Source organism: Microtus pennsylvanicus, chromosome X (genome assembly GCF_037038515.1).
Source record: "Microtus pennsylvanicus isolate mMicPen1 chromosome X, mMicPen1.hap1, whole genome shotgun sequence".
Lineage (NCBI taxonomy): Eukaryota > Metazoa > Chordata > Mammalia > Rodentia > Cricetidae > Microtus > Microtus pennsylvanicus.
The window spans coordinates 132,035,481-132,058,123 of record NC_134601.1 but is presented as its reverse complement, the minus strand read 5'-3'; the positions used below and the strand labels follow the sequence as shown (position 1 = coordinate 132,058,123).

At 39.8% G+C, this 22,643-nt stretch overlaps 1 protein-coding gene across 1 annotated transcript in view; it reads right to left on the bottom strand.

Annotated features, from left to right (window-relative positions):
- Dgkk (diacylglycerol kinase kappa) overlaps positions 1 to 22,643 on the bottom strand; it is a 157,450-nt gene that overhangs the window by 71,862 nt on the left and 62,945 nt on the right. Inside the window, exon 2 of the mRNA XM_075958021.1 lies at positions 1,086 to 1,196. Coding sequence (XP_075814136.1) covers positions 1,086 to 1,196 — 111 coding nt within the window. The remainder of the gene's footprint in view (positions 1 to 1,085; positions 1,197 to 22,643) is intronic.

The window sequence follows — 22,643 nt, the reverse complement described above, 5'->3', positions numbered from 1 at the left end:
TATGTCTGCACTTAGAATTCCAGTGAATCCCATCATGGTGGTAAGGCAAGTACAAAGTATGCTGTGTCTATGACTGAGCAGCTGTGGGTATTGCCAGTCTACACGTTCTATTGGAGCCACGACTTGCTACAAACACGAATCAAACGCAGTTTTTTTTTAAGAAACAAACAACTGGGGAGCCCTATTCTATTCATTCTTATTCCTCGCCTGTCCTTGTATTATGCAACCATTAATGCTGAAAAGGATGGCACTGAAGGACTAGGAAAGCTGGGGCAAACAACTGTGCCTTTTCCATTTACTCAGAAAGTGTTGGCAGAATGTGAACATATAAAAAAATAGAAAAGAAAGAGCTAGTTTTGTATACTGCTGGAAACAAAATATACATGCATGTAAGAGCTACTAACACAAATTATATAACGATGGTGGCTCTTTTTATAAGTTAAATGCTCTTATATTTACATTTAAAAACTGGAATGGTGCAAAAGAAAATTAAATGGCAAGCTTTATACAAATTATCTTCTAGAATAACATTAAATCCCAAAATAAAACACCATAAGCCAATGCTTTATATTTTGGTATAAATATGAAACATTTTGTGTTCGTACCATTAATGATATTTTTCCTGGTTTTTGAGTAAAGGGTTCCGCATTTTTATTTTGCACTGGGCCCCACAAATTTTGTAGGCCACTCTGCATACAGAAACTAACCAGGGCTGGGCAGTGGCAGTGGTGGCACATGCCTTTAATCCCAGCACTGGGGAGGCAGAGGCAGGCGGATCTCTGTGAGTTCGAGGCCAGCCTTTTCTACAAGAGCTAGTTCCAGGATAGACTCCAAAACCACAGAGAAACCCTGTCTCAAAAAAACAAAAACAAAAACAAAGCAAAACAGAAAATAACTGGGGAATCCACGAAAATGAAGAGACATAGGAACGGGGAAAGATAAAAATACACCACTCATTTGGTCCAAAGGGATTAGTTACAGGAAGAATAGATGCTTTCAACTTCTCCTTTATTGATGACCTTCTCCGCACTCACACATTCCTTGGCACCCAGCCACTAATGCAGATGAAAGGATTCTATAATTACCGAAGGGTGGTGTGCAAAGAGGAGCTTCTGTCCTTGAATCATACAATATCTTAGCTTCCATCTCTTGAAGGAGTTACAGTTCTTAAGCAGCTGTCCTTCCTTCACGATCTTCTGGAAGATACAAGCATAGCAGGAGAAAAGTTAGATGAACTTGCGAGATTGTTTATTTGTTCTCTCAGATGGGAAAATTACTTATCTGGAAAATTCTATCTCTGCTACCTAGCTGATGAATAATAGCCTGTAGGCCAGGCAAGAACACAAGGAAATTAGTTCCACCAGAAAAGGCATTGGTTTCTTTTCTCTAAAACGCTCACAGTGGCATAGCCTTCAAGTTTCTTAGGATATATTACTCAAAAGCAGTGAAGAACATCTCCATTTGTGGTGAGGGGAGAGAGAAGAAAGGCATGCCTGTATAAATACAAAAATGACAATCCTGAGAAAGTACAAGTAGTGGTGGAAACGGCTAAGTTCAAGAAAGGTAGATTTTCCTTAACTGTCAAGGTTGTAGCCCCAGAGAGAACCTTCCAATCAGCTCTTCCTGAGGATTCTTCTTAGCATATTAAGTTAGATTGTGTCTCTTCACTGATCACAAGCCTCCAATAGCTTACTAATATTTTTAGAAGCAAATATAAATTCCTTATCAAGGCCTTCAGGGGATTCATGAACTGGTGACGGAGCAAGCATGAAAAGGACTCCAAAAGACAATGACCTTCTGATTACTTTCTTTATTTAGCACATGCTCTGGCCGATGATTTTCCACTTATTGCACAACAGACTGATCCTACCGGATACAGAGACTACTTATCATTTTCACCACTGAAGACACTCTTGGTTATGTTATAGAGAACAAACCAACATAAAGACTGCAGAAGTACTCACACTAATCGGGAACCAAACCTATAAATTATGGGACAAAGAGCCAGACAATTAAATTCACCAAATCAAGGCTCTTTCTTTCCTTTTTTTTTTCCTGTGCCATCACCTTCATCAGAATGAGGATTTACTATTAAGTGGCCAAAGTGTTTTATTTAGCCTAACTAGTATATCCTAAACATTTTTAATTAATTGATAATGTTTAAAAGACAAATGTCCAGAAATGCAGGTACTTATTTCTTTTTATTTATTTTTAAGCAGAACATCTGGAAAAGTAGGCCTACGTTCTTGCATGGCAACACTTAGCTGGAACCATGTAGCCACTGCCATCTTCAGATGAGAGCATGTGACTTCATCAAACATTTGAATTTGAGATTCTGATGTAAACTGGTGTTGGGAGGGTATATTTCTCAGTGCAGAGAGCTTGCCAGAGAGAGCAAGGAGAGGGGAGATTTCTTGAGGTTAAAAGTTTGAATGTGGGGGCCTGGTGAAATGGCTCAGAGGTTAAGAGCATTGCCTGCTCTCCCAAAGGTCCTGAGTTCAATTCCCAGCAACCACATGGTGGCTCACAACCATCTGTACTGGGGTCTGGTGCCCTCTTCTGGCCTTCAGACATACACACAGACAGAACATTGTATACATAATTAATAAATAAATATTTATTTTAAAAAAGTTTGGATGTGGATAGAGGAATTGGTGATAGAAGACAACCGTGGGTGGGCTATCCAAACTAAGGATATCTGAAGAAACTTTACAGAAATTCACTAGTTTACAAGTTAATCACAAATATAACATACAGAAGGAGACTAAGCAGAAGGAACCTGCATAGGTGGACGATGATTACTCCCAGAAGGCCCAAGTTATTAAATGAAAGCCTCGGTGCTAGGCACTGAATACTGTCCTGCAAGTTAACGGCCAAAGAGGCTCCAGAGGCACCCTAAATGGATGGTAAGACCCTATTGCTAACGACATCATTCACTTTGGAAACAAGACATAGAGAAATCAACCTCAAGTGGCCAGGAAATACACATTTCCCCTCACTGCTGTTGAGCTTACATGTTGTTAAAAGGAGCTATGAAAGCTGCTGGGGAGAAAAAGACACCAACAGTCTAATCCTGCACTAGGACTCTGCATACTATAATAGTGACCTGCATGGCAGAATGTGTCTGCTACTGCAGTAGTGGCATTAAGGTTACACAGCTAACCCAGCCACTTTCTGATTAGACTTGAGGCCTGTTCCACAGGAGGGAATTTACACGCGGTACTCTAAATCTATTGACTATTTTCCCTTCCCTTATTTTTAAAGACCTGTAACTGAGATGACCAGGTATCTAAACACCTACTTTCTCTTGTGAAAGACACCTTCACTTTAAAAATGCGCTATTAAACCTAGAATTTTTTGCTTTGTAACTTGACCATATATCTCAAGAGAATTCATATTTAGTTCAGGCATTTACCAGCTATTTTATGATATAACTATAAGCAAGAAGAAAATTTAATTATCCTTTTCAAATTCCTATTTTATCTATCTTTATACCACATCCTTTCCTTTTGCACATGATCATGAATACAGTGGTTACTCAGGAGCCTATGTTAGTGCTGGGAACTGGATTTGGCTCCTCTGGATAAAGTACTCTTCATTGTGAGCCATCTCTCCACCTTAATAACCGAACATGCAACCCCACTTGAGAGACTATCAAACTCCACTATTAAGGAGACATTAGAGTTACAAAGTCTATGTAGGAGTAAAGTTTCTCCATGTCATATAGAGTATATATCACTATAAATCAGAAATGGATTCTGGTAAGTTAGGATGTATATTGTAATCTTATTCAGCAAGCATGAAGAAAATAATTTTAAATTTTATCTATACATATATTACATATGGACTAGAATGGCTAAAATTCGAAAGACCAATAACATCAACTAGTGCTAAGGATGTGCAGTAATAAGAACTCTCATTCATTTTTTGTTAGAAATGTAAAATGCTACAGGCACTCTGTAAGACAGATTGTCAGTTTCTTGTAAATCAAAGTATGATCCAACAATTGCAATCCTTGAAATGTACCTAGTTCGCTGAAAACCTAAAACATTGCAAATCTGCACACAATTTTTATAGAAGCTTTATTCATAATTTCAAGCCCTGGTTTATTATATGAAGTTTTGCAATTTTTCAATGTAAGCAGATAATGGAAAAAACTTTTTAAGGCAAAGAAAACAGTTTGCAAGCTATGGCTAGCTGCCAGGCAAAGAGTTCACAGTATCTGAATTGTGGCTGCTAACACTCAGAGGAGTTACAGTAAGTTTAGAGCACATGGATAAGGAGTCCATTCATGTAAGACACACGCTACCAAGTTGGAGGCAGATAATGTCAACGTAATTTATGTACAGTAGAGATAATGTCTCAGTAAGGATTTCTTACTGACTGTCTAAATACAGGCTCTAGCTCGTCAGCTGTTGAACATATATGAATACCCAAACCCGGATGTCTAAGAACTAAAAGTGGCCATGGTCCTTTTCTTCACAAACTCTGTTCCCTTCAGAGAAGCTTACCATAGTAACCCAATCATTGCTTTAAAATAAACTGATGCATATTTTTAAGGCAGCCTCGAGATGATAGAAGAGGTAGAAGCAAATTTCATTGGATTTCTACAAGCCAATGAGATAGATGCATTGAAAATGGCTTTACCTGTTTGGGGTTACTAAACTGAACCAAAGGCCCGTGAGGAAATGAGGAGAGGCAAAGCTAGCCTTCAGAGAGATGTGGTCAGGGGTGAGCTCTACCTAGGCCCCAGGAGAACTCCCCAGTGCTTCTGGGCCGTTCCCCGTTTGTGGACCACAAACCTCACAGCCCTCTCCGGGCAGCCATGCACTGTGCTGTCTGTTACTGCCAGACAGCAAACCTGAAGGCTGCGACATTCTCCACTACTTTTCTCAACCTGCAATTATAAATGGTTGCTGGACTCTGCTTTGTCTCCCTCTGACAAGAAAAGTGGGAAGGCCTGGTTAATTAGTACGCATACGACAGAGTGAGCACAAACCCCACCCAACCCCCACTAAACTTTGCCCTAAAAGACATGACCACAGATAGCTGAGAATTAGATTGTGTTCTGTGAACAGCTCTGAAGAGTCATTAGCAGATCTGCGCTAATGAGCTTCCCCGCAAGGGGCAACTAGCCATCCTTATCATTCTAGAGACACAGTGTTCCATGGTGAGCATGAAGAAAGTTCTGCTTCTTTTTTTTTTTTTAAAAAAAATAACAATCCAAGGGTGACTGGAAGAGTAATTAGAATTCATATTTATGTAACACTGTCTAGCTTAATTCTGTCATATGGGAAAAGAAAATCTTTGAACTTAATTTCTTTGTTACTTTTACTTTTTATTGAAAATATTTTTTCCACACTTTAAATGATTTATCAAGGTATTTTTCTTCTTAAAACATCATCAAATAAGTTGGCATTTTTCCTGTTAAATAATATTCTGCTTTGTAAACCTTTTGAGATTGTAGCATCCTGGGACTGAAATTGTTGTCAGAAAAACACATCTGTAAGGTACTTACAAAAGGAACAAAGGGATGGGACAGTAAATAACAAAATCTTCTTGATGACCAGATTTACAGGAACATCACTGATTTCATAAAATGGAGCCTAGTCATAATCCTCCTTGTCTAATCTGTCATATTCTTGTTGTGAATATCTGTGTTGTACCCAGTAGGCAGACATTAGGGTTAAAGAGGTCCTCGTACGTACTGACAAGGCCCACCACCCACCACGTGACGCTTCTTGACCTGAGCGCACAGCAGCCAGGCCTCCTAGTCTTTCCGGCCAGCTGTAATATGAAAAACCAGAGAACTCAAGGGGGACTGCACTGTAGGGGGACTATTTAGGTTGTTGATGCATCTCTAGCCCCACAGTTCAATCACCACAAATGCACTAAGTTTCACTCAAATCCCAGGAGTGCAGGATTCAGAAGCATAGGTAAGCAGGGCCTGTATTGGGAAACTTAGCTTCACTTCATTTTGGATTCCTGTCTGGTAAGCCAACCCCTAAATCCATTACTTCTAGAAACTCCCACACCCAGGCCCAGGGAGATTTTCTTCCTCACACTCTCAAAGGCTCGGCGCATATAAATGAATTGTCAATACCATAGTTAGAAAACATCTAAAATCCCTCAATGGGCTCCTGATTACCGACAGGCAATTAGCTGCTGCCTGATGTTTAATTGAGAAAGGGCAAGCACAGCTGTGGCCATGACCTTTTCTTATCTTCCTCCCAAGTCCCCAAAGCTTCTGCTAGCTGCTCAGTCTCTTCAGCTCTGGCTTGTAAGGCTCTGGGGGAACTATTTACCCTTTCCTCATAAAATGAGCCCCTATTGCATAGCCAAATTGAATTGCCCACCCGCCCAATCAAACAGTAGCCAAACATCCATCACGCCACGCAGCAGTACCTGTTGGTAGCTAGCTACTCTTCTGTTTGCTCGCCTTGCTCTTGGGAAGGAGGCTGGCTGGAGTTGATAGATGATGACTCCCCAAATAAGAGCCGGACTCTCACTAGGAGGACAGCTTCAGAGGCTATCTTTTTGTCTCCTTCGGTCTCCAAACCTAGAACGTCTATTCTCTTTGTTTTGGGGGTGGGGGTAATGGGAAGGAATCCGTTTCTCAACATGGCCCTGCCAAAGTTGATTCAGAGCCACAGTGTTTGATTTAGTTAAAATGCAACTCTGGGTGCTTTAGGGCTTTAAGAAAGGCCAGATCCAGTGTTTCTCTGAAAGCTTTACATTCCCCAGGGTCTTGTTGACGGGGCAGGAGTCAGACAGACTGGCTCCAGCACTTACTAGCTGTGTGACCTTGGGCAAATCACTTAACCTCTCTGAGCCTCATTTTCCTTGTCAGTTAGATGAGGATACCCTGCAAAGCATATAGCTGCCACTCAGCGTTACTTGTGCCCTGCGAGAACTGTGAGGCTGAGACTCTATTCACACCACCTTTGAGATCTTTAGTTCATGGCTGGCTCAGTGCTATAGCAGAGGGATGAGAAACAGGGAGACGTACTGCCTTTTTTTTTCCTAGGAGTTGCAGCCCTAAATTCAGGATAGCCACAGACAAACATGTTGATCATCCTAGTACTGACAAGGCTTCCCTTCCTGCTGCCCGGGACTGTGGAGACTACTGTGAATCTACTTCTGCTGCATTTGATGCTAAGGAGGAAATGTTGAGAATCATCCAGATTTCTATTCTTTGCCGGTAAAATATAGAAAAGACTAGGATGATGTTATATTTATTTAGTTTTCCTAAGCAGGTAAAAACTTTAACTAGTCCTTTGCACATCACTCAAAAGATAGTTTATAAACATGTGCAAATGTATGATACACATCTAGTCTTATTCTGGGTGTAATTCATAGTGTTCTGAGTACAGTGTTTCTTGGATTTTTAAATTTAATGTATTGGGGGGCCTTGCAAGCTCAGTGTATGCATTGCATCCTCATTTCTTTTTACAATTGCATAACATTTCATTGTATCAATAGAATGTTATTTATAGGGTTTACTATTGATGAATAGTGCTTTCAGATCTTATTCCATTAAACAATTCTCTGCATGGAAGTGTCATTCCCTGACATGAGAGCATCAGTAAGACGAGTATCAAGGATTGGTGACAAAAATGAGTCCACTGGGATATTAAAGCTGAAACACTTAGAAATGAAATCGTGAGCAGGGAATCCAGTGACAGGAACCGTGTGAAGGGAGAGCACAGCTTGTAAGTCTCCTCAGATCTCTGGCTCATCCCTCTTTTCTTTTTGTTTAATTACTGGAGTTTTCTAAGAAGGGCAAGCACTACTAATTACTTAAGGGGTGGGGAAGAGGTAAACAGTTCGGGCCCTGGTTGACAAAGTCCAGAAAGTGGTACCTTGGCTTTTGATAATTGGCTTGGGTCTAACAACAACTGAGAAGAATGAAGAGCTCAGCAGAACCCCCCAGACCTGCACGCCCTTGTTGTGTTAATGATTGTTTTGTTGCGGAGTGGCTTGGGCTCTTGGCTAAGCCATCTCAATACTATGGGTTTGTTGACAGGGATAGGGATGTGAATACTGAACTACAGAGCTCAAAGTCTACTCTCACCACAAAGCTACCTTTTAACTTTCTGGGCTAAGCCTACCCTGTTGGAGGTGATGAAAATCAGGACCCAAGAGGGGCTGCATGGATCCAAATCAAATGGTAAATGAATGGAAGAACCTGGATTGGGCTTTAAGGCATCTTCTTTCAGGTGTTGAGGCTCTTTAACAACTTCTCTAAGGTGAATGAGGGTTTCGTGTAACCACAGCTATTGCATTTGCTCCCCGTTAACAGAATCTCCTGAAACCTGTGCAGAGTTCCGGGACTCATTGAGAATCATGGGAACAGAGAGAAGACCAGCAGAAAAATGGCTTGACTTTAAGAATGTTCCTCAGAGGGAGAACTGGGTTAGAGACCTGGACGTTTGTGGAGAAGATTGGCTTTGTCTGGAAATACACAGAAGTGAAGACTACCCGCGAGAAAAGGAAGATCATTTTTAAGCTGTGAGAGGAGACTCAAAGTTTATAATTGTTCTGGAAAGATGGGAAAGTAATAATGTAAGTGAAAGTTTAGTAGGAGCCCCTGATGCGCTAATAGTGCTTCCTTGCTGAAAAGAAGGGAGTTCTAGGGTCAGAGAAAGTCTCTAAGGAAAATACCAGAATATTTTGGACCTTGGCTTCAATTTGTCCAGGATCAGAGAGGCCAGAATGCAGGACGACAAAGCTATATCTGCTTCTAACTGCTTTCTCCTTCACCCTTCCACCTGATTATCAGCTTTCAAAGATGAAATTTCTATCATTTTTCTCCTCTCAGGACTCTGCCAAAGCTTTTCAAATTGTAAGCTGCCAGCAGCAAGCCATATGGCCTCTTATCTCAACCATGTCGTCTAAGACCCCTGGGTCCTACTGAGACTCGTGTGATGGTCTCATTAGAAGCAGGAAAGAAAAGAGAATTTCTCCCCCAAGTTTCAGTTTGACCATTCTCATCCACAGAAAGAGTTGATTCTTGCCACCAAGCACCTCTTTTCCCCTGGCTTTGCTGGCATTATTTCATTGAAGGTGAAAGTAGGAAGCGTCTGATGAAGGGGAAGGATAGCGGAGACTCAAAGAAGTCAACAAGCAGTTCTAAGTCAGAGTGGGTATCAGAGCTCGGGTGTGAACCATGATCCGTGTGACTCTACTTGCATGTCCCCCATCTAAGATTTCTAGTATAGTAATCACGATGGGTGTCAGGCCCAACTTCAAGATCACCTCAGCCCACTTCTTTTTCTACTGAAGGGAAAAGAATGAAGCAGCAATTCTTGCAAAGAGTGTAGTTAAATTTCTTGAAAAAAATCAGGTTCTACAAATGATTTCACAAACAGGGAAGAAAAAGGAAACAGTCCTTTGGTCAGGTAACTAAAATGCCATAGTCCTCAATTCTTCGTCTGTTTTCATGTTTCACCTTGTAACAACATGCTAGACCAACTGGGAATTCCTAAATCTACAGACTCTTGCTTCTAATAGGTATAGTAAATATTTAAAAGATATTTTGATGTGCTCTCAACCCAAGACCAAAGAGAACCTTTGCAAATATGTGCTTCATCTAGTTACAACTCATTCAAACAGAAGAACACTGACGATTCGACTTCTTTTCTGGCTGGGCTCCAATTTGTCCAACTATGGCTTTAAATGTCTCTCAGAATGTGGAGGTGGTAAGTCATATCACCTAACCACAGGTTCTTGGGAAGTACATGTTAACTTCTGATTTGGGAAGATTGCCTTATTACTAAACTGGCCATCTGACAAGCTGTCCTTGATACAGTGATTAGATAATAAAGAGGGGACATTTGGATTTCAGGATATTCTTAGCCTTAATGAATGGCACAGAAAATAATTATGAATGGGGTGGACAGAATTGGGTGCTAAACCACTTTGAGTCTACTTGCTTCTTGTGGCACTGGTAGTCTAGGAAAGGTGAAATTGGTGAACTCACTAGTGTTTGTGTGTGACTGCTTAAAATGGGAGGAGGTGGAGGAGGAAAAGGGAGGGAAGGAGAGGAGGTGCAAGAGAGACTGAGTTATGAGGGAGATACTTTGCTCCACCTCATCAGTTTGGGAGAGACTAGAGTAAAATTTAAGGGCAACTCAAGGGTAGGACTGCGTTGGGGTGTGGTGCATGGAAATACATACATGAAAGTATCCTCTGCTCAATCCCTGAAGCTGTGGATAGTCTTGTTATCTTTACAAATTTGCCTTACAGACAGTTTAGCAGTTCTACAGACCACTAAACCTGGGGAGGAAAGGGGGAAGGGCAATGGTTGTTGACGTGTCAAAGAAAAATTGGTTATGGGCCTTAGTTCCAGATAGATTACTGACTAGGTAACAAAAGCAAAAATCTCTAGAAAAAGAAGCTGTCTCTCTCAAGCCTCTTGGAGTAACAACAACAGAGCAATAATAAGAACTGCTAATTTTTGCTGAGCCCTCACTATGGAGAAAGCTTTTGCTAATATTATATGAGTTATCTTTTAACTCCGAAAACAATTCTAAAAGGTAGATGTTATGGTAATCCTACTTTATAGATGGAAACACTGAGTCTTGGAAAGATTAAGTACTTTTTCTACAGGATTAATAAGTGGGAAAGCTAAAACTCCTTGTGAACGACTAGTTACTTCTTCAAGGGAACAACAACAACAAAAATATCTCAATACCATACTTGAAGTCAAATGATAGAAGGATTGTTGGTATAAATCAAAACTTGTTGGCTTTGTGTTGCCTTTGATTTTAATATTAAAAGCTAAAGTAATTAAGTAATCATTATTTAACTTTCATAACATTTTGTAGGCTGATCTTGAGGACCCTTATTTGATTCTGAAGTCAACTTTAGGGGATAAGCAAGGCAAGAAATACTATTGACTTTTGTTTTTGGATAAACATGACTCATGGAAGTGATGTACATAGGGTCATTCGATAAAATGGTACAAGTCTCATTTTTACTTCATCTCCAGATTTTTGTGCGCTTTCTTTTTACCTGTTTTAACAAGCAATCAGAAAGGAATCAGAAGCTGATTTCTACTTTCTTGCCACTCTGTAATGGGATCGTATGACTTCACTGCTGGTCAGAAGTAGGGGGCAATCCAACGGGCCACCGGCAGACATCCTCTGGTTAATAAACAAAATGCCATGCTGGACCCAAAGGGAAATATTTGTGTGATTTGAATGACTCCTCATAACATTTTCAAAATAACTTGGTCATGCAACTGATGCACAAAACCATCCCAGAAAGCTCTTACTGAAACATATTGGCGTGCTTGTCATCCTGCTGAATCCCCCTCCCAGGAGCCACTTCTCACAGCTGCTTCTGAGGCTTGACCCTAAGGCTCGCTGCTCCCCCTTTCACAGCTTCTGAAACCCTGTCTAGATCTGCAACTTACTCAAAATGTCTCCCTGTGGGCAAACACCTTGTGAAATCATCCCCACTGCTCTCTAGTCAGGCTGTATTTAAGAGACTAAGGCTGTTCCTAAATAGTCACTGGCTACAGTGATCAAATCCACACTGCTAAGGCCTTAAAGCAAGGCTGACTGCCGTCTGAATTTTGTGCTATTCAACTCATGAGAGCCTATCCAAAAAAAAATGGTGACCAAAAAAGTACAAATAAACTACTAAGGAAGGAAAGAGGACAGGGGAGGGAGAACCAGTAGAACTAGATCACTAAGAGAGCTGGAAAGAGGGGGAAGAAGCAAAGCAAAGAAACAATAATAGGACATTTCTATTCCATGGGAGGCTTAGCTGGGGATAGCAGCAAACACGCACAGACTTGTAAATGACAAGAGATGTTCATTCCCCTCCCAGTGATGCATAGGGTTCCCACTGTCCTGTAACAATCTCTATACCATCGTTTGGTTGGTGCTTGCATTATACCCTGATCAATGTGTGCAGCTCTCTGGGACAAAGCAGCAGCCACTGAAAATGGGAAGAGGGCTGTTATCAGCTGCAATCTGAAGAATTGAATCTTGTGCACACACAAAATAAACAGTTGGCAATTTTGATCTGGTAGAGAAGGGGGGGACTTTAATTGGGAACAGGGTTTAAGAAATGGAGGGGACAAGGGAGGGTCCAGTTTAAAACAAACTCACTAATGACAATGTGCACAGAGAAAAAAACCTAATGCATGGAGAAACACAGATACTCAGCTGTGCCCTTATTGTCACTTTTATCTCTTTATTCATATCAATAAAAGTACTGTTCTAACTGTGTCTGACATCTGCATATTTTCTGAAATATCCTGCTAGGTACTCTGTATTCATTAGTGCTAACACAACACAGAAAGGCAATGTTATCTCTCTTCTATTACAGACAGGGCATGGGACTCATAGCACAGTGGACTCACTTCGGCAAGATCATACACTGTTCCAAAGAGTGAAGAGTTTGAACTCAAGCCTGCCTGAGTCTAAAGCCTACACGAATTTCTTGACATTCCATGCTGCAGCCAATGCCTCTCTTCTGAAAACTCAAGATCAGTTTGTGGGTGGGAGGGTAGATAGTTTGGGAAGCTACAAGAGAATAGTGTGACTGAACCTCATAGAGGAGAAAGTGGGACGTAAACTTGAATGCATTGGTACAGGAGAACACTTCCTAATTATAACCCCAGCAACACAGATACTGAAAGAAACAATTAATAAATTGGACCTCCTGAAACTGAGAAACTTCTGTAAAGCAAAGGACACAGTCAAGACAAAACAGCAGCCTACAGAATGGGAAAAGATCTTCACCAACCCACACCAAACAGAGGGCTGATCTCCAAAATATACAAAGAACTCAAGAAATTGGTCATCAAAAAACCCAATTAATCCAATAAAAATATGGGGTGTAGACCTAAACATAGAACTCTCAACAGAAGAATCTAAAATGGCCGAAAGACACAAGGAAATGCTCAACATCCTTAGGCATCAGAGAAATGTAAATCAAAATAACTCTGAGATTCCATCTTACACCTGAGAGAATGGCCAAGAGTTTGTGGGGTAAAGGGAACACTTCTGCATTGCTGGTGGGCGTGTAAGCTGATACAGCCTCTTTGGATATCAGTATGGTTATTTCTCAGAAAATTAGGAAACAACCTATCTCAAGACCCAGTAATACCACTTTTGGGTATATACCCAAAGGGTGTTCAATTATGCCACAAGGACATGTATTCAACTATGTTTATAGCAGCATTGTTTGTCATAGGCAAAACTGGGAAACAACCTAAATGTCCCTCGACCAAAGAATGGATAAGGAAAATGTGGTACATTTACACAATGGAGTACTACACAGCAGAAAAAATAATGACACCCTGAAATTTGCAGGCAAATGGATGAATCTAGAAAACATCATATTAAGTGAGGTAACCCAGACCAAAAAAACAATTTTCTTAATTGAAAATGAAGTCACTTGATCTTACATAACTATATTTCAATGAATGTGCAAGACATTTTACAGGTTAAGTATAAATGTATTATCACTAGTCATGGCACAATTGTGAACCAATTACCACAAAATCTTGAACAAACAGTCCTATGACATAATGCATAAAAGGCATTATGTCAGGATATATGATCACCAAAAAAGTGTTGAGCTATTCCTTTTGACTTTTCTTCTTTCTCAAACTGATGAGATGGGTTCTAGCAGGTCTGTGTGGATTATGGCCTCTGATCTAGGTAGGGCTCTACAGAGGACTGATGTACAGGTTTCCATCGCTGAGTAACATGTTACTACCAATGTAGCCATAACTTCAATTTGTTACCTTGTTACCCCCAGTTTCTGTAGGTTAGAAGTCCAGCTTGGGTGAATCATCTACTTCAGGTGCTCACCATTCTGTGGACTAAATGCCTGACAAGACGGAGGTCTGTCTCATCAGTGGTGGGGCTGCTGGCCTACTTCCAAGCTCTCTCAAGTTGTTGGGAGAATTCAGTTTCTTGTGGTTTTCAGCACAAGACTTCAGTTACATGCTAGAAGTCCTGCTCACAGTATATAAGTTAGCCACAGTTTCTTGCTATATAGCTTCCCCAACATGACTTATCTCATTGGTTGTTTATCTATAAAGCTAATTAAGTGGAAAGAGTCTGCCTAGCTTACTTGCTAGCAACATTATCATTGAAGTGATATTCCATGTTGTGTTAAATAGAAAATAGACTCACTGAAATAGATTACCCTGAAGTTGAAGGGATTATACAAAGGAGAAAATACTAGGAGATAAAAAAAAATCACTGGAGGCCACTTTTTAGCGTCTATTTCCCACAACATATCAATGATTCTACCCACAAGAAACTCCAAATCCAATCCAGGAGCACATATATTCTCTCTTTGATACCTCTGCATGTGAGAATTAAAAATCTTTATGTCATGGGCTCTACTAATTTTTATTCATATACTACTATATACTTATAGTTTTAAGGGCAAAACTGCCTGATATGACTAAATAGGAATTCTTCTTTTTTTTTTTTTGGTTTTTCGAGACAGGGTTGCTCTGTGGTTTTGGAGCCTGTCCTGGAACTAGCTCTTGTACACCAGGCTGGTCTCGAGCACACAGAGATCCGCCTGCCTCTGCCTCCCAAGTGCTGGGATTAAAGGTGTGCGCCACCATCGCCTGGCTAGGAATTCATTTTTATATACAAAGCAAAACACACATCATTCAGAAAAGTTACTGTTGAGTTTGAAATGAAATGTTTATGGACTCACAAATAATAAGTATGCAAGGAAATCCCAGGTGTCCTTCACCCAGTTCCCCCAGATATCTTGTATAATTACAATACAATAACAAAAGCAGAATATTGGCATTGATACATACAGTCCACCAACTTATTCAGATTTTACCAGTTACATGAATAGTGTGTGTGTTTGTGTGTGTGTGGTTCTATAAAATTTAACCATGTGAGCTGGGCAGTGGTGGCGCTTTCCTTTAATCCCAGCACTGGGAGGCGGAGACAAGCAGATCTCTGTGAGTGTGAGACCAGCCCGATGTGGGTTTTCCCTCTATATGCTGTGATTAACATTAATGAATAAAGAAACTGCTTTGGGCCTATAGCAGAGCTATAGGGAAACAGAGCTAGGCGGGAAAAACTAAATGGAATGCTGGGAGAAAGGAGGAGGAATTAAAGAGAAGCCCCACGAAGCGGGACAGAACTTTAGCCAGTAAGCCACAGCCACATGGTGATACACAGATTACTAGAAATGGATTAAATTAAGTTATAAGAGTTAGCAAATAAGAAGCTAGAGCTAATGGGCCAAGCAGTGTTTTATATAATATAGTTTCTGTGTGATTATTTCAGGGCTAAACAGCTGGGAACTAAGTAGCGGCCTTCTTACAACACCAGCCTAGTCTACAGAACTAGTTCCAGGACAGTTAGGACTGTTAGACAGAGAAACCTTGTCTTGAAAAAAAAATAACCATGTATGTAGTGGCTAACTGTTACCACATCAAGATACTGAATCATATCACTACAAGACTCCCTCAAACTGTCTGCTTATAGCCATTCTCATTCTTTCTCCCCCATCTACTCCCTAAGCAGTGACTACCACCATCTCTAGAACTTGGTTCCCTATTCTTATAGGAATTGAATCAATCAGTATACATCCTCTGGAAACTGGCTTTTACACTTGGGCTCATTACAGTCATTATGTTGTTCAGAGTATTCTATTGCACAGATTCATCACAATTTGTGTAACTGTTCACTCACTGAATGACATTTGGTCAGTTTCTAGTATTTGGTTATTATAAATAAAGTCCCTAAGGACATCTGAACACACATTTATGCATGAAAATAAATTCTTAACTTTTCGGAGGATGTGTCCAATGGTGTAGCTTCTGGGTCACACAGTTTGAAATTTTAAAAATAATTTATCAAATTATTTTTCAGAGTAGCTGTATTAGCCTAAACTTTCTCCAGCCATATGTGTGAAATGTAGCTTCTATATATACTTCTCAGCGAGCAATAATGCCACTATGTTTTATTTTTTGATATTCTACTAAGTATGTAGTAGTATCTTACTATAGTCTTAGTTTGCATTATACTAATTGTTAATGATGGCCCACATTTCTTTTGTTTTATTTGTTATCTATATATCCTCTTAGATGAAGTCTGTACAGAGGTGTCTGTCTTTTTTCTACTTTCTCATTGGAAAATTTCCTTTTTTATTGCTGAAATTTTAGAGTTCTTTATAGACTCTAGAAACAAGTCCTCTGTTGGATAAGTAATTTGAAGATATTTTCTCCTAATCTGCAATTCATATGTTCATTCTTTTAACAGCCATTCACAGGAAGTAGAAATGCTTTATATTTTTATGAGGATTATTTTACCAATTTTTGTCTTAAATTTTTTTATGTATTTTCTTAGGTATGAATGCTCTGTCTGAATGTGTGCCTGCAGGCCAGAAGAGGGCATCAGATAGCATTATAGATGGTAGTGAGCCACCATGTGGTTGCTGGCAATTGAATTCGGGCCTTCTGGAGAGCCGCTAGTGATCTTAACCGCTGAACCATCTCTCCAACCCTCAATTTTTATTTTTATGGATTATGATTTTTAATATCATAATGTTATGTAGTATTTATATGATACTTTTGGAGAAATATTCCCCATGGAGTTCTTTCTGTTGTTCACATCTTTTGAAGTGTTTATGCGGATGCATACATGTATGTAGCTCTGTGTGTGTGCATGCACATACATGCTTACACATGTGTGTACACACACTGCCTGGTCTAATTAGAAGAATTAGAGCTTACTGCTCTGATTAAACTTGTGCATAATTATTAATTCATCACTTAATGGAAATACATAATCCAGCTAGTTTATCACACTTGCTGTGAGCAGAAGAGAAATAACTCAGAAAGCTATGAATCCTCTTCACATTATGCTGCCCTCTATGTAGATTAAAGAAGGAAGCATGACTACTGTATGTACAAGGTTATATGAATCTGTGGAATGTCTACTTTGGTAAGACACCAACATGAGTCAAAACCACGTGAAACTCACAGGGGAAGACTGATTACATGGTTTTACAAGGAAAATCAGATTCAGATTCAGTTTATATCACCAAGCAGTGACTAATTATCATATTTGCCAACTTTTGAGGCTCAACTTAGGCTATAGCATAACAGGTTTTCTGATGCCATATCTTGGTCTGTGCTAATACTTAACTGCTAATTCCTGTTACTTTCACAATAATCATTTGTATTCAGGACAAAGAGTCCAAATGACTTGCTTGGATTTACAGTGGGAATTTCTCTCAAGAATTATTGTACAGAGGCCCAGTTTTTCTGTATCCAGTTTTGAAAAGCTTCTGGGCTTACATGATAGACGTGGCATCATGGTGATGTAAAAATAAGTACTGAACATACTATGTGTACCGAGTCCATTTCCAGGTAAATATTGTAAGAAGTTTATTACTGCGATCAAGATAGAACTTTGACCCTTCATTAAATGCAAAATGAATAATGTTTCTAGCCTCTGGATTGCTCAAATCCAAGAATTATTTGTGTATTTTCAACTTTGAGAGACAAATTAGGCATGGAGCAGGGATTATGGTATCCTTTTTAAGAAAGAGGATCTTTGGAAGGTTTTACTAAATTTCCTTTGTCTCTTTCCACCTCATCCCCAGGATCTCCATCTGTGGCCCTAATACATTTTCCTAGAGTCTAAATGGATGATCTTAAATCAGGCTAGTTAATCTTCTGGGAGCTCCCTAAAGTGTTTTTGATTTGAATTGGCCCCCTTTTTTGGGTAATCAGCACAGTATGCTTAGGGACATCTGGAGGTGGGAAGCACTTTCTAAACAAATTGCTGTCCTAATTCTCCTGAGAATGTTCCTCACAGGATTTGACTAAAATAAATACAATGCTAAACTCCTACATAGAAACAACAAATTCATAGTGGAAGGAAGAGCACTATCAGGGGTAAATCTAGCTGAATGTGCATTAGAATACATAAAGTCTGCTTCCAAATAGATTCACTTCGCTCTTTCGAAGGTCTGTAAAAATCTTAACTGTAAAGCGCCCACAATGAGCACCAGATGACACCACTCCCTTTCTAGTGGTAACAAAGATCAGGTGCAATAGGTAAGTCACAGTCCAAGGAATACCAAAGGTGGTGAAGGCGGACTCCACAAAAGCTAAGGCTCTACTCCCTGACCTGGAACTCCCCCTGCAGGATTTTCTAGGAATAAGAGTTTTAGCTGCCCTAGACCAACTGGGCTATGTATTTGCTCTGCCAAAATAATTGTTAGATTATGAGTATGAACTAGAGCCATCTATACATATAATGAGTGTTTGACCCTTTTATTTTATAACAGAGGAGAGTAAAGGAGAGATCTCTGTTGTCAGTACTAATCCCATCAATTCAACGTGTCAAGTATCAGGTGCCCTCTACTAGAGAGGTCACCAGTACAGTGAAGGTGCTTGGCAGGAAGTCCAAGTTTCAATGTGAGAATTACAACATGGTTTCATCAAAAACAAGAAACACGTGCCTCTTATGGTGGTAGCCTAGAGAGGAGATCAGTGACGTGAAAGCTACTGTTTTTCGCCACACCTTGCATTCTTCCCCTCCACAAATGAAGACTGGAAAGGGTCCTCTCAAAGTCTGAAATACTCAGATGCCCCATCAATAAGCAAACAGTAAATGGGATGCCTGCTGTGGGAGAAACCACCAAAACTGGTAAGGAAGAGCTCCATTATGGGACTAGAAGATACTGATGAGAGAGAAGGCTAGATGCTTAGACCATTTGTTTGTTTTTCTTCTCTATGCCCAGAGATAAAAAAGCCACATACCGGAGAGCAGATACTCTATGATACTTATGAGAAAGAATGTGTTGGGTCATGCCCAGACCTGAATGTCCAGGCTCCTCAGAAAGAAAAGCCAGTAGGAGACTACTCTGATATTATGAGTTAAACTGATTGACTACTATTCCTATTTTGCAGTTGACAAAACTGGCCCGCTGCCTACTATTGCTCAGCCATACATCCAAAGGGGCATCCAACATCCCCTACGACCGAACTGACGTCCTCAGGGCTGATTTCTGAGACTACATTCCTGTAACTTTCCTCCACAAATCTGCCTGAAAAATCAAGGTTCCTTTTGTAGACTTGACTTTGACCTAGAGTTGAGCTTTACAGGTTTTTTCCCCCTAAGATCATGGAAAATGTATCTTCTGTGCTACAGACAGATAAGTGCCAATGCTACACACAAATCTTAGCCTTGAAGCCCCTCTAGCCCATTATTCACAACACCTGTTTTCTTTCAACAAAGATTTGGATTTGGCTAGCTGTGTAAAATAGCCACTTGTTTCTGAATGCACATGGCATGAATCCCCGCACATTTACTGCTGCTATGTTACAATGCCGTGCTGGGTTCCAGAGGTGGTTCTTCATCTCCTAAGCTTCCCGCGCTCTCGTCTCCTCACACAGCAGCTGTTCCCTTTGTACTCATTGTTTTTGTCTATATGACACTAACTCAGGTGGGGGGAGTGCCGGTGAGAACTTGGATGCTGTTGCCCATTCGTCTGACCTTGCTCCACTGGTGGGCTCGAAGAAGCAGCTTTTCACTGGGTGACATCTGGAGAGAACCTGATCCTGCTGTAGGGCCACACAGAAGCTGGCTCTACTTCACACTTTCCACAAGTACTTTGCTGCCTCTATACAACTATTTATAACCATTTGCCTCAACTCCGAGCTGTGTTTAGAAAATATGACCATTGAAAAGCAGCACTGTCTACCATAATAAGCCTGGGTGATATGAAGGGGGAAATAGGGAAAATCGGACAGATGCTTTTACTGAGTTGGGGATGAAAACACAAAGAGAAAGAAAAAGAGGAACGAAGGATTAATAACACTAATGATGTTTGAAAAGCCATAAAGAATTAGATTATTTTATATTTGCCTGAAATATTATTATATATTATATAAATATGTATATAGATATATGCATATATAGTGAAGCTGGGCATTTGGGGAGAGAATTCCTCTCACCCAAAGAGCTATAGAAAACATAAAAGAAAGGTCAGTGCCAGGCATTAGAAACCCCCTTTTGAGTTGCTGGTTGGGGGAGTCCAAATAATCCCTCCAAACAATATAGACTATTGCCTTTGTCATTTGTCAAATCAGAAGGTAAGTCTATTGCTAAAGACATCATACACTTCAGACATATTACTAAGAAGAATCAGACAGGAAGCTTTCTCCCTGAGGACTAGCTTTCAACAGAACAAAAGGGACATAAAAGTTCCCAAGGGAGAAAACAAATCAATAGTTAGTCCTACCTTGCTATGACATCTATTAGCCACCAAAAAATGACGATACAGCTAGAATGATATCTCTAAAGGTGCAATAGTGGCACTTATATCTTGGCAATAACCAATGACTGTTTGCTTGGACTTAAGGCCTTATCAATAGGAGAGAATTCATGCCTGCATTGTAAATCTAGCCTGCTCTCCATGGCTGGTGAGGTCATGGAACCTTGAGGAAAAAGTATACCTGCCACTTTCCTAAACCAGAATAATTCCAGCTGCGTTCTAAATACTCATCCTTATACCCACAGACAAGTGTAGCTCTCACTTCTTATCCAAGAAGCTTCTTTCGCACCAGATGGAGACCATCACAGAAATCCACAACTAGTCAAAATATGAGGATGACTGACTGTGGGGAGCCCACCGCAGCTCACACAGCTATGGCACAAACTACAGGTGCTCCAAGGCTCAGGAAACCTCACAGAAGGCAGTGGAAAATATTTTTAAGAACCAGAGAACCAGGACATGTACTGTAAGATTGTGTCTTCTCTATATGATAGAAAAGCTACACCCATGTGCTCTCAACAATTTGGTTGCTTAAACAAGACCTGAACGATGACATCAATTGACATGCTACTGTGGATGAAGGAGATGTCATGGAGCCTCAACCCCTAGATAGGAGCTATAGGTAATTAAAGACTTCTGAGACAGGGAGAATTAGTCTTCTACAGGAATGAATTCCTTTATTAGTTAATTCAATACCAAGTATTCAGCCTTAAACACACATGCACATACATACACATGCACAACGCACATACACGTGTGCCTGTGTATGTTTGCAACACCAAATGGAATCAGAAGGCTGTATTTACATATTTCTTCATTTGTTTATAAATGCGTGCATGTGTATTAATAATAAAGAAAAAGAAGTCATGAATTTGAGGCATGGAGGGGTTGAAGAGAGAAGAGGGTGCTGAAAGTTATGTAAATACAATATGAATATATGCAAATTAAAAAATTAACTTTAAAATTCCTTGAATTTAAATGCCACCTTATTTTTTTTAAGACCAAGTCTCATGTAGCCCAGGCTATCCTTGAACATGTTATGTAGTCAAAACTGGCTTTAAACTTCCTGATCTTCCAGACTTTACTTCCGGTACGCTAGAATTACAGGCGTGCAGCACCACACCTAGTTATACGTGGTAGTATGGCTAAGACTGTAAATTTCACGCGTGCTGGCAAAGCACTCTATCAACTGTTCTACATCCTCAGCCATGCAATGCCAATGTTAAGCTACCAAGTCTAAGAATTTCCAGAAGACCAGCGACATGCTCTGCCGTGAGCTTCCTCTATGACATCTCAAATATGCCACGGGCTAAATACCTACATCTTTGTTTATTTCCCTTACCAATGAAGAATTCATTCTGCAAGTATCATCTAATGAAAGGAGTTTCAGGATCATAGATAACTAGTTAAGGAAGAAATGCAATAAAGAAAACCTTCTTCATTACCATAGAAAATTTCCTCTTATTGATAATAGCCATCTTAGTGATATACCACTCAAATCAATATCCTGTGAGATGATTCAGACTGTTGTGAAAATCTTACATAGGGCAGAGATGGAAGCAAAACATAGTCCTGAGCTGATTAAAGAGTAATAGTCTTTGTTCTAACCATGTCTTAATATACTTGTTTATTTATTCATTTGTACACTGTCATTCTGGAAACTTCGAGCATAGAATTTAAAATGCTTTCTGAATATCTTGATTAAAAATATGTTTATTTACAAATATGAAGTAAAAGTTTAAAAGGTTTGCCTCAAATCACAAAGGCATAGCATAATAGAATCAATCACTTATATCTCAACTCTGGGATAATATCACTAGACTAGAATGTTCATAAACAAGATATATTTATTTTTATTCTATGTGTACAGGTATTTTTGCCTACATGTATGTCTGTCTGCTACCTGTGTGCAATCCCTGAAATGGTCAGAAGAGGGCATTAGATCCTTTGGAAGTATAGTCACAGATGGTTGTTAGGCACTATGTAGGTGCTAGGAATCAAGCGGGGCTCCATTCTTAATTGATGAGCCATCTTTCCAGTTCCAAAGAATAGTATGATTTTAATCTCAAAAACTGAAGACCTTTTTGAGAATTTTCATCTCAGGCATTACCAAAAGATTTAAATGATGAATCATTTGCAAGAATTTAGAGTTAGCTTTAATAAGTCATTACAACTACCTTAAAACCACATATCACCTTAAGCCTCTGGGTTTGGTTAGCTTTAAAGACTGTCCTAAAATGAAGGCAGGTATCTTCTATTATCTTTTTATTTACTTTATTTAATTAATATTTTTCATTCATTTTACATACCGACTAGCTCAGCAGTTACTTCGACATTGTATC